At 45.6% G+C, this 13,475-nt stretch overlaps 1 protein-coding gene across 4 annotated transcripts in view; it reads right to left on the reverse strand.

The window, feature by feature from the left end:
• The window catches only part of nab (NGFI-A-binding protein homolog), a 941,120-nt gene that overhangs the window by 493,799 nt on the left and 433,846 nt on the right, over window positions 1-13,475 (reverse strand). For all 4 annotated transcript variants that reach the window (XM_072288146.1, XM_072288148.1, XM_072288145.1 and 1 more), the window contains one exon: window positions 8,939-9,152. In XM_072288146.1, the coding sequence (XP_072144247.1) occupies window positions 8,939-9,152 (214 nt within the window). The remainder of the gene's footprint in view (window positions 1-8,938; window positions 9,153-13,475) is intronic.

A 13,475-nucleotide genomic window follows, 5' to 3' on the forward strand; every position in this document is an offset into this window, starting at 1 on the left:
GTTAGCGATATTGGACGCAGATTCGCTTTGGCATGGGGCTTGCTAGGCTTCGAAATGAAAATGATGCTGGTTGTCTTCCATTCTTCCGGCACGCTGCTCGTGTGTCACACATTGTTAATTTGCTGAAGTAAGAATGCATGATCGGCTTCTGTGAGGTTGCGGAGCTGTGTTGTCGCAATTTGGTCTGGTCCTGACGCTTTATTCGGCTTTTCTTCTGCTAAGGTACGCTTTAATTCCGCTAATGTGATTGGGCCGACGAGACCCTCATTTTCTGGCTCTGCGCTTTTGTAGTCTGCATACTGTGGTTGTGCTAGATTCGCAATGTGTGTTCTTCTAAGCTCGTTGAATAGTTCGTCGGTATGCTCAAATGTTTCTAGCAGCTTCCGCAGCTTATGGGCCATTTCCGCCTTTGCCTGGGTTGGGTCAATGAGTGATCGCATGAAATTCCACGTGGAGCTCATATTCAATGTGTCGTTGAGCTTGTTGCACGTATCGTACCACTGCTCATAAATGAGATGTTCAGTGTAGTGGACGATCTGCTCGTTGAGCGTGTTGATGCGTGAGCGTAGTTTTCGATTAAGCTTATTTCTTTTCCATGTCTTGATGAGGGCAAGTCGTGCCCCCCAGAGAGGGAAAAGATGCTTGTCCATGCTTGGTTGCTTCCATTTCTCTATTATCTTCTTCGTGTGTGTGTGGATTCGTTGCCTGACCATCTCCACCCAATCTTTCAGGTGCCTGTTTTGGAAGTCTCCTACATGTGTCTTGGTGAACTCATTTCAATCAAGGAGGCGATGCTCGCGCTGGCGCTTTGTGAATCCTTTGATTTGCAGAAATATCTGTATGATAGTGTGGTGGTCACTCGTTAAGGTATCGTGCGTGTTAACTCATTGTACTGACAGTCGTCCTTTAATCAAGGCCAAATGGGGCGTGGTATCTCTTTCTACGGAGTTTCCGTGCTGCCTCGGGGAGCCGGTCTCGTTAAGGAGAGTTAGCTGGGTCTGCTGCATATGGTGCAGTATTTCACATCCTTTAAAGGAAATTTTTGTGTATCCCCATGAACTGTGTGGTGCGTTGAAGTCGCCTGCTATCAGATGATCAAAATACTTCGTTGGCCATGGATTCGCAACCTACTTCAAAGGGCCCACTTTCTGTTTAGGCGGGCTATAAACATTCGTGATGAATAAGTAGGGCTTTGCCTTGCTCTTGACAATTTTAGTTGAGAGGATGCGTACAGTGAGGCTCTGTTCCCTGCTTTGGACAACATTTGCTGCTATATCTTTACGAATAAGAACGGCCATTGTTGAATTATGGCTATACGCCGTATAGCCTGCAAGATGAAGTATTTGGTTAGTTTCCTGGAGTAGGAGAATGTCTGGTCGACGATCTTGAACGGCGATGTACTGCGTGAGAAGACCCCGTTTTCGAGAAATCCCTCTACAGTTCCACTGCCACACACGAGATGAGTTGCCGCTGTTCTACTGATGATTTTGCGGAGCGCCCGCTGTAGGGTAAGGAGTGGGTTGCGTTAGGCTGGTAGATCGACGTGCTTTGGGTCGATCGCACTCTTCTTGCGCAGTAGTGCGGCCACCACAGCTTGCACTTGTGTAGAGACCATGGCGTCTGTCTGGTTTCTCAGTAGCTCGTTAAACGGGGAGCGCATTTGGCTCATAATTTGTTGAGTATATGTCTTTAGCGCCGCTTCAACTTGAGCAGCAACCTGTTCGGCTATCTTGGCCTCTATACCGGTTTGCGTTTCTTTCATTTCGTTCTTTAGTTGCTGAAATTCTGCTTGAAGGTTTTGTAAGGCTGTTGTGTGGTATCTTGCCTTTTTCATCGTTGGTTGCAATGACGCTGGTTCTAGTTCTTGTACTAAGGGTTGCATTGTATCACCTAATGGTGTGGCTTGACGTGCGTGTGCCTCTGCTTGCATGTCCATGTCTTCGATAGGCTCTAGTGATTGTGAAGCTAGTGTTGACGTTCGATTAGGTCTGCGAGTTTAAAGTAGAGCGTTCTTATAATCCTTGGCTACTTGTTGAGCTCGTGTTTGAACTTTAGATGCATAGGTCACGGTGGAGAAAGGGGAAGTGCCGGGTTAATGACTCACCTGGTTTGCTGACTGACTCGCTGGTTTGCGGGTTGCTCTTCTTTTGACCTAGGGAATGGTTGTGATCGGGAGACTGGCTGCTCTTTAACTTATACATCAACGACATTGTAAAGATTCATGATAAACTTAAACATATAATCTATGCCGATGACACTAGCATTTTCTTCACTGGTAACGATATGGGTGCATTGACTACACTTATCAACACTACATTAGAGAACCTATATGCATGGAGTGAGCAAAATTCATTAGTCATTAACACATCAAAAACAAGAGCTGTTATTTTTCACTCGCGGATGCAGCTTACTTCTCCACGCGATGCCTTACGCTTAGGTAGCGCGACGATTGAAATTGTAGAGACGGTTAAAACTTTAGGAGTGTTTTTTTTTAATTGTATAATGTCATGGTAACCACAAATTAAGAAGCTAGTAACTAATATTTCCAAATGTGTAGGTATACTTGCACGACTGCGTTCCTTGCTTCCAGTTTCCGTTAAGATAACACTTTATAACAGCTTGTTTTTATCGCATTAAATTATTGTTTTTTGGTATGGGGAAGTACAACAGCAACGAACATTATTAGACTATACAAACTACAGAAAAAAGCGATTAGGCACATTGCTAATGTTGACTACTATGCACACACGGGTGAATTATTTAAGCGGTTTAACATTATCCCAATTCATCAGCTTTACGAGTATTGCCTTGCAATAAGATAGAAAAAATCCCTGCTCAATAGCGATCGAGCTTTTTTAGATATTTTTCAACTTGAACCATACACTATCTTATACCCTGCTCGTCACCAACCCGGCCAGGCGGCCGCATTTCGATGGGGGCGAAATGCGAAAACACCCGTGTACTTAGATTTAGGTGCGCGTTAAAGAACCCCAGGTGGTCGAAATTTCCGGAGTCCTCCACTACGGCGTGCCTCATAATCAGAAAGTGGTTTTGGCACGTAAAACCCCATAATTTTTTACTCGTCACCAACAACACTGGATCATTCCATTGTGCAGAACACACTTTGGCCGACAAATGCTTCGCTTCACTGTTCCTGTTTTATTAAACAAATTAATTAAAAAAAAGATAATAATTGAAGAATGTGGCATACGTGTTATTAGGAATGCCCTTTTATCATGAAATCAACGCAATATTATTTATCACTAACTAAACTTCAAGTGTATATTGCAGTTTGTCTTCATGTATTATACTGTATAATTTAACCGTAAAGGAATCTGTATATCTATATTTTCAGTTCATGATGAATCTATGTGTATTACGACTTGTAAAATATTAACCTCTTCTTGCCATGAACGAATTTTGTTCGTCTGTCCTCAATGCATTCCACGTATCAGGGAGGCTCGGGTTCCCCTCAAGTGACTGATTTCACTTTTATCCCGAGCCTGCCCTCATCCTTGAGATGAAAATAAACTCATTTGATTTGATTTGATTTGATTTGATTTGATTTGACCTCCGGGTGGGTTGCGCTACCCGGAGTGGCCGCGGCTCCCGGACTGGCCACGGCTGCCGGATTGGCTTTGGCTCCCGGACTAGCTATGGTCCCCGAAGTGGCCGCAGCCCCTGGAATGGCTGCGGCCCCTAGATTGGCTGCGGCCCCTGGATCGGCTGCAGCCTCTGGATCGGCTGCAGCCTCTGGATCGGCTGCAGCCTCTGGATAGGCTGCGGCCTCTGGATAGGCTGCGGCCTCTGGATAGGCTGCGGCCCCTGGACTGTCGGCGGCTTGCAGAGCTACTTCTGTATCTCGATGTGCTGTCGGAGTTGCGTTTTGGGCTTGGGCTTCGGATTGCGAAGTCGCGCGTCCGTCCGTGTCTAACGCCTTTTCCTTGTGTGCGCGTCCTTTGTGTTTCGCTGGTACTCCTTTTTTCAAGTTCGTCATGCACCAACTGGCCCAAGAGCTTGCGCTAATGCATCTCGTCTTCGACTTATTTCCAGCTTCTACTTGCGTCTAGTTCTCGTTTGTGCTCTCTCTCTTTTTTTCTCTCGAAATCAACCTTGTCTTTGCCTTGAAATGAATAGGCTCTTATTTTTCGAATGCAATTTAATGCTGCGTCCCCTCGCAGTTTGTTTCCATCTTCGAATAGGAAATGTATTGTTCCAAGCTTGGCTGCCCAATAAGTTAAAGTGATTCCAAAATATTGTAGGTGCGGTCTTCTTTTTTTTACCGTACTTCTTACAACCAACGTTCACTTTTACCTTTAATCTTCGCTTGAACCAGTATTTGAACCATTGATTGTTTTCTTCCGGCGCATTTCTCATTTTCTATCTGCTTCACCCGGTATCATCTGCAGTTTTCTTTCTTTGCCTGCCTATGCTCTCGTGATGCTTTCCGTGTTTCATCGATCACTTCCTGTACGTCCCTGTTCCACCACCTTTCGGTTTCATTTTTCCTTTCTAACAAACGTCTTCCTTCTCTTTCCTTATTTCTCTCGGTTAGAAGCTCGCTATATTTCCACTTTTTACGTTTTCATTTGTCAAGTCATTTTTTACTCTTGTCTATATATTTGTTATTAGCCCAGCGCTCCAATTTGGACTGATAATTATTCGGCCCTTGCTCTCTTTCTAACTGCATATCCTATTTTAATAATGATGCGTTTATGGTCACTCCCTAAGCTGCTATACCCTTCCTTGTCAATGACCATTTCTCTAAACTTATCGCAAGTTCCTTCTGTCCTCGGACAGTTACCAATGGGTCGATTGGTTATTTTTGACTTCCAACGTGATCTGGTCATCGCATTTATTCACTCTGACGAAGTTACATTGGTCACAGAAACCTAGCATTAACTTCCCATAGTTTCTGTATAACCGTCTAGGTCCTGTACGTAGGCATTCGCGTGACTTAACATAACAATTTCGTCATCATTATGGAAACCCTTAACATCAGCACTTAGGTGTCACGCTTAGGCAATCTGTTGTGTCCTTGTACACACTCCTTGTGGCCAAGATTTGCAGGATGGCATAATTCGCTGTTTACCAAATTGGCTAACAGAGCAACAATGTGACAGGAAACCTTTAAGAGACTAATGAGTGCGAAAAATGAGAGGCACAGGGAATGTTTTTTTTTTTTCTTAGTCACAGCAATGCCATGCCATACGGCTTTCACTGACGGATGGGAGGCTCCGCGGAACAATTGCCAACGTAAACACTTTGTAACCAAACAGCATCTGCCAACCTAACGTATTACACCCTCTGGATAATATTTATTTCAACGTGACCTGCTTACATGACGTCTCTTAAAGGGAAGAACAAATTGACACGCTAGGCGCAGAGAAGATACAGCCTCATCTCAGTCATTTCAAAACATGAAATAACTGCTGATGATATTTTCACATTGAGTAGCATATTTGAACTTGAGTTTCACCCCTTAAACAACGTCTTTTATGTGTCGCGTGGCTGCTTGGAATTCTGTGCGTGGCTCCTATTTGATGTAATGTATTATTGCGATAGCAATTATATGTGCACCCCAGGCGCACTTCTGCTGTCGGCGTCGCCGTCTCCGTGGAGTTCCGTATAAAGTCCAAGGGCAATAAAATCGTCGCAGCTTGCCGTATGCTTTCTTTAAATCTGATGGTAGCGCTAAAAGGACGGACACAAGATGAAAAGACGACACGACGACGAGGAAACAAGCGTTTCCTCGTCGTCGTGTCGTCTTTTCATCTTGTGTCCGTGCTTTTAGCGCTACCATCAGTTTTAAAGAATGCATCACCAACTAGCCCAGCACCAAGTTTTATTGCCGTATGCTGTATGTGCGAGTGAACGCTTGCGAGGGTGAGCCGGTGATCGCGCCTCAATCTCGCGCACGCAAGGGAGGGAAACGGGCAGGAAGCGCGCCGTCTTCCGTTGCCCGCGGGGCTCCGAGGGGAGGGCAGGGAGAGGGGGAGGGGCATTCTACTTCGGCGGGCCTGGTGGCCGCATGCGCCCGGCCGGGCCGCTGTATCTTGAAAGCCATCTGCGGCGGGGACAGAGTTGGCCGCGCGCTGTTTTCGCGGCTTAGTTTGCGTTGATGCGAGACGCAGCACGAAGTTCAATTCACTCGCCGCTGCGGCCACGCTTCGTCACTACAGCGTTTTGACAGCGAGTTTCCGCGGTCATCGAGTGAGTTGTGTTCATGTTTGCTTGTTTCGCGCGTGACACCATGCTTGTTAATTTACTTACTATGCCTATGTTTACAAGCTCACACGGTCGATAAAACTACTATCCTTACTTCGTATGACTGTCCATTAATTTGCTATCGCAATCGATGCTTCGCCATTCGCGTGAAACCGACTTTATTTCAGCAAGTAACGACCGCGTAAAGGTCTTCTTTGGCGGCGTCGCAGGTGTTTCGCGTACGTGGTATCTGGGTATCTATCTAGCTTTCTGACCACAATACGGGCCTTTGGCGCCTTCAAAGCGTCATAGCGAATCGCAAGACGTCTCAACATGTCGTAACGTCTCAACGAGGCAAAACGCCAGAATTAGTCGCACAGTAGTTAAATTACCGCTACGGGTGTAATTAGCGTCAATATCGTAAGAATTTAACCCCTTTACATCATTATGTCCGGGATCGGCTCACCGGGCTTCTTCTTCAAGAATCAATAAAGGCGGGTCAAAAACCAAGGAAGACAACGTCGTCGGACATGCGAGGAAAAAAAAAGCGAATCAAAAATCTAGAAATCGATAGAGCAAATAGAGGTTGCGGAAAAACTTTAAGGTCAGACAGCATAACGAAGCTAACGTTAAACTAACTGAACAGTATCATGGAAATATGCAATCATCATCGTTAATGCCCAATTTCGATACACATAAATACATAGGCACGGCAAGGGGGGCCCCGTTTAATTCCATCGCATTTTATGTGCACAGAGTTTCGCTATTCAGCGGTTGGCCCGTCTCACTGGGGCGCAGTGTAACAACGTCACAACGCGTCACTGTTCATAGTTCTGTGGCGGTGGCTAAAGCGGTATCTGCCTGAGGCCTCCACCCTGGGCTACGTAACGGCTCGCTTAACTCCCTTTGGAGGGAGCCCTTGGTCGCAGGCGTTGTCGCAAAACCTCACGATACCCTGCACCCACGTGACCACCTTCTCCCTCATGATAGACACATGTGCTGAGAAGGGAAACCTAAACTGGTTCGTACTTGAGCAGAGCAACCAGTTGGGCTTTTTAGTTGAACGTAGTAGAATGCTGCCGCGCGGGAACCGACGGAGACAAACGAAGCTCACAAAGTACGCAGACACAGCGCTGACCTTCAACAAACATGTTTACTTTGCCTGTGCGCAGCTAGATTTATAGCAGACCATTGGGGAAAAAAAAGAAGAAGAATGCGCGCGAAACCTGCTCGTAAGGCTATCGCACCCTTTAATTTCAGTCTAGGGAGGTCAGCTCTTTCTGACACAAGGCTATCGATGGATAACTGACACAATTTTTTCCCGCACGTGAAATTACGGCAGACTCGATGATATCCCTAGTAAGGCTTGATTTGCTCCTAGAAACTATCTTGCATTTATCGAAGACAGGTGTACACCCAAAGTCGCGATATTGCACACCTAGGTGACTGAGTTGTGTTAACATTCTTGTGGTGTTCGCTAAGCCAACCGTTAATGCATCGGCCAGTTTAACAGATGTAGACTTTACTACATGAGATAGCTATCTCATATACGACACACAGGGCACATTGTGTGAAGCGCTGTCTGTGATTAGTTTTACACTAGGCATTCTCTTGGAAGACAGCGCAAGTTTGCTTACCCGGTGACACCACTTTTCTAGACGCGGAAAAAACAACTTCAACATTTGCACTACGGCCAACCTTCTTAAGGTTGTGCGAGATTCCATGAAAATATGAGATAACTGCCTTCTTTACGTTGTCACGACTTTGTCATTCTTTGAACTGTGTTCTAGTGCGACCAGCTCCTTTAACTTAATCATAAGTATCTCTTCCGCGACGCAAACCTACAAGCATAAGGCATATCCAGCTGCGCTAAGGCAAAATACCTCCCACTGAAGGTTTTCTTCCGCCTCGTGCACACAGGACTTCTTCAAGGCATTTGTAAGGCAAGAGACAACAATGCTTCACGAGTTTAGAGTGTGCAGATCCAAGTGGCAGTAAAGGCTTGTTCACCCTTGGCTCAAACATCCAGCACAGGTGTTGTATCAAAAACTAAAAGCGCAGGTCTAAAGCCGAATGTTATTTTCTTCAGAAACCTGATGCGTCAAAGGCAGGGGACATGAAATATCTATAAAAACACCAGGCACACGTGTCACTGCTACAGTGAATTCACCGTTATTTGGAACGTCAAGAAGAACTAAAGAATCGTGGACGTATCTAAAAATACGAACAACGTTTAAACCATGGAACTGTATGTTACGAGTCCTATCACATTCAGCTAAACGTAAGTCGCTGAGTACAGGCTCTATCGAGGAAGCAATAGACACCCTCCTTTTCCCGGTAAGTTCCTTTGTGTCAGGTAGCATAGGTAGACGCCAAGTATACGTTAGACAATTCTAAAAAGCGACTGGCACTGATACCTACGTCATTTTCAAAGTCAACAACGCCATATTTGTCAATTGCCTCTTCTACGCAAGACAAAATCCGATTGCGCGGCAGAGAATACCAGGTCCTTTATGTCGACTGAAAAGGCCTTAGCACTAAGGCTCAAAGGTTTGTCAAGCAACGTACAAAATCGTGTGAACCATGCACCACGAAAGCATCGTCTATTTATAATCTATTAAGGTTTACTTTCAAGAACTAGTCTGCCACTTTTGCTAGGTTTGCAGAACGCTGTTGTAGTGTACTATTTACAAAGCTCCGAATTAAACTATCGAGCGGACGAGGCACTCACTGGTTCCGTTGGCGTTCCTGGACAGGATGCGTCCCGTGCAGCCTGGCGGGGGTGGCGGCACGCCGGCTGACCCTTGGGGTGGCGGTCCAAGCGGGCCCTGTTGGCCGGCTTCGGCGGCGGCGGCGGCGGCGGACGTCGTCGAGGGCGGCGGGCAGTGGTTCAGGTACTCGCGCACCTGCTGCTCAGCCATCGACATGTCGCACAGGGCGCGCACCTGCGGAAGGAAGGGACGCTTAGTGTCGCCCTCTGTGCCACCGTAATGGTTTGCCCACACTGAGCTACTGCATCACATGTCTCGAATGTTTCACGACGCAGGTCCCCGCGCAAATACCTCTCAAGGTGCAAGTTGAGAGCGTGTACTGCGATATCAGCAAAGATTACCAATTCATGAGGTACCTACGGTGGCTAGTTAAGCTCAGGCGTTTTGATAATGACTCTTAAAGTATCGCACTACTGCAAGGCTACATCTTTTATATATCATGTTATCTTTAAGCGTAGCATTATAAGTGGAGTTGGACCAAGAATACGGTCCTTCCATCCGTGACCGAAAAATATGGACCGATCCCGGAGATAGTGCAGTACCAGGCCGACCGTGGCCCGGTATTAGTCGCTTTCACAATGCATGGGCAGGAGGCGCTGCCTAAGGCCATTGTGTGCGCACTTGACAGGGGCCAGCAGACGTTGCGTGATAGCGACTTATTGTCTGCGCAAACATTATTCACATCGGCGCAAAATTGTCCACGCGTCAGTCTAACACCCTATGCGGAAGACTAGTGCCTACCCCAAGACAAAGAGGGGTCACTCGTCAAGTATACGCATGTGCTGCGCACAATCTGAGGACACTACAGTACGTGTCGTTCTTCAGCACCCATAGATTCGTACTCAGTATACTGGGACTTGACACGTACGAGAGGAAACACGAAGAACTACAAGACGCACACAAGGCGAAAAATTGTACGTGTGCAGAATGTGAAATAGAAGACTACGTGATTGTATATAAATTGTTCCGATGGAGTGCGTTTATTACAAGATGAATTGACAGAAAGAGAAGAAGAGTTGCCGCGCCGACACCGAGCCACTCCACAAACCATCGCACGTTGTGACCCTTACCAACAGCTCAGCAGCAACTGTACGCATGTTTTGCATCTGTTCATGTGTCAGTGTCTGAGGGAGAATTATTGCAGCGAGTTTCTGTTTCCCTAAATCCTTCTGGGAGAACTGGTCACACACATCGGTATTCAATTTCAGGACTTAGCATATAGTGCGCGAAGTAACACGGCGATTATTGTGCCGTAACGGCTTCACAAGTGCTACAGTTGCTGCGGAATTTGACGTTGACGCGTGTCTGACTATGGGACTTAAGTCAGTAGTACGTGTTGCTGAGTTAGTCGGTTCGTACTGCACAATTTCTTATCATGAAACGCATGAGCACCTGTGGCCAAAGGCTTTATGCTTCGAAATTTTTCATACTGTGGAATAGTGCTCCACCGAATCTCAGTCCTTCCAAAACATTAAGAGGAAGCTTTAGCTCGGGGTCAACTGCGATGCCGCCTATTCAAGCACATGTAAAACGTAGAAATGCTTTTACGAGGCAACCTCTGGACCGATATGAATAAAATTTGTTGAATTTAGGAAAAATGTTAAATTGTAGTGACTATCGGAAGATTCATTTTGTTGGGCCCTGAACATTTTACAGGAATTGCTTAAAATTTGTCAGTGTCAAACAAAATTAACGCACGTAGTTTACCAATCGCGAACTCTGCACCAAACACAGGAACCGCAGTTCTGTAAATTGCATATGTTAGAGCATCTAATGCGCCACAAATCTGATTTATCACTTTATATCTTACGTGAATATTTACAATGTGTTGGAGGGTTTCGCAAAAACAAAACTCACTTATTATTGGTGTGTTTCAGAGCCATGCAGCATACATTAGGTTTGTATGCTTTGCCTGCAACATTAGATGCAGTTTACAGTCTTGAAGCATACCTTTTATTGCTGAGTTTGAGTAGTAAACTTTACATTTTCGCTTTCTGAAAACGTCCCCTTTTCAGTATTTTTTTTTAGAACAAGTACCGTCATAAATGAAAGCTTTGCTTCACGAGTTCCTACATTTAGAACACTTTACAGGACCCAGGGGCATTCAGCAAGGGGGACGAACCAGGGTGTTATAAGGAAATGCGAGATATATAGGATGAAACAGGAAGCAAAGTATTACACAGGGCTAGGCTAAAACTTACAGAGGTACTTAAGCCTCCTTACGTGAATTGAATGCGAAAGCATACTGGGGGTGTCAACAATATCGACGCCCATATCGCGTGACATCGTCACATCATGTCATCACTTGATCATGTGATCTTGCAACCTAAGTTTCTTACAGTTACGTGACTGTCGCATGACGTGATCACTTGGCCATGTGCTCGAATTTGGCCAAGTCAATCTTTAGGATGGGCCACCCAAATTTTGAGGGTGAGCGAAGTGAATTAGAAAATCTACATTATAGCACACTGTGGTATAAAGTTTGTAAACAGGGATAAGGTGCCTCAGAAAGGCTGGCCAACGTTTCGATAGGAGGACCTATTATTGTCAAAGGCGGCCTCGTCATCCTCAGCATGTTAGTTTTAAAGGGTTAGTGCAGTGACGTCACGTGCGGATGTTGTCGCTGGCGGCTGGTTTTAAATGGAGAGACTTCAGAGGTAATGAGCGCTGCCGTCCGACATCTGTGAGCTTCGTTCCCAAGGCGAGGGGACAAGAGCGGGAGAGTGAGAACGCGGGGATAAAAGAAAAGAATGAAAAGCAGAAAAAAAAGAACCAGGGCGACATGGGGGCATGGGAAGGCGTTGGGGAGGCGAAAGGTTAAGGAGCATTCAGGGGTGTCGTTGGCGGCATGTTTTTGTGGCATTAGAAGAGCCGGTCAGGCGGTCAGTGCGCGAGTAACACAAAAGACAAAAAAAAACATGAGTTGAAAGAGTGACTTCAGTAGCATAGCAGCAATACGTCGAGTAATTTTGAAGTAAAGATAACGACGAGGAGTCTGCGGTGCAATGCATGGGGTGACTAAAAGGCAGCGGCATAATGTGTTTTCTGTCTTACTTGATGATATGAGAATTTCAGATTTAAGTTACCTCTTTTAAAGATTCTAAGTTGCCACTTGCCAAATTATTTCCCGTTGGGTGTAGGCAATTAAACTTGTGTATGAGGTATGATTGCGTTGTTTCCTTTCGCGAGGGGAACGGAAATTTGTTTGTAGTATATAGAGCCTTGCTTTGTCAAATATATGACCATGTTCATTAAAGTTGCTGGCTACTGCTTTAGGTAAATTGTGTTTTGTGTCCGCGCAGTGACCATTGAGTCTTATATGAATCTGTTGTCCAGTCTCACCTATGTATTGTTTGCTACAAGCGGCGCATTCTAGACAGTAGGTAAAACTGTTGCTTGGGCTAGTTGGTTCATGCTTGAAATAGTAAAGGCAAGGCGCAGAAGACCAGGCCTCAAGAAGAAGAATACAAACGACAGGACCGGCACTGGTCCTGTCGTTTGTGTTCTTCTTCTTGAGTCCTGGTCATCTGCGCCTTGCCTTTACTAATTCTAGACAGTAGACTACGTTGCTTGATGCGCAGGTGAAAGCCGAAGTTACCTTGCGTGCATAATTTGACGCTGTACATTTTCTGTAGTAGTAGATTGAATGTGTTTGCATGTAGAGGACCTGGGGCGGCCACAGGGACTGGTTCCCAACTTCCTCTTTGTCTTTAGTTTGGCGTGCACAAGAACATATTTAAAATTAGTGTTGCCTCTGTAGGCTACTCTGGGAGGGTTGGGAAAAATGTTATTAAGTTTCTGGTTGCTGGTGAGAATCGGGTAGTATTTACTGAGGATGTTATTCACGTTTGGGAGTGCGTTTGAGAATTTAGTAGTAAGAGACGTTATTGTTCTTGTGATGCTCGGGCGGGGCTTGAGGACCTCGGCTCGATCAAGTTTGGTTGCAGCGGTGTAGGCTGTTTGAAGGTCACTGTTTGGGTGGTTCGTTTGATAGGGTTTCTTTAAGGTGACCGAGTCTATCTATGTCGCCTTGGTTTTCAACGCAAATGCGACACAGTCGCGTGGCTTGGCCTTTAAGGATGCCTTGTTTGCAATGTCTAGGATGGTGGCTGGCATATTCTAGGTACTGTTGTTTGTCGAAAGGCTTCCTATACAGCGTTGTATTTAGCTCCCCATTGTCAATGTATATTGTTGTGTCCAGTAAGTCTATGCGCTCAGTTGAGGATTATGATGTGAATGTTTTTGTTGGGTGAAAAGAGTTTAGAAATGCTACATATTTATCTAGACTGTCTTGACCATGTCCCCATATTATGAGTATGTCGTCTATGTATCGTAGTTATGTGTGGGGCTTGTCAGTGCAGCGCGATAGGAAATCTGTTTCTAGAATCCCCATAAACATGTTCGCGTAGGTTGGTGCAAAAGGCGTACCCATGCTTGTACCATGTATCTCTAGGAAGTAACTCTCCTCAAATTCCAAGTAGTTATGTGTTAGAACTA

The sequence above is a fragment of the Dermacentor andersoni genome, chromosome 5 (genome assembly GCF_023375885.2).
Source record: "Dermacentor andersoni chromosome 5, qqDerAnde1_hic_scaffold, whole genome shotgun sequence".
NCBI lineage: Eukaryota > Metazoa > Arthropoda > Arachnida > Ixodida > Ixodidae > Dermacentor > Dermacentor andersoni.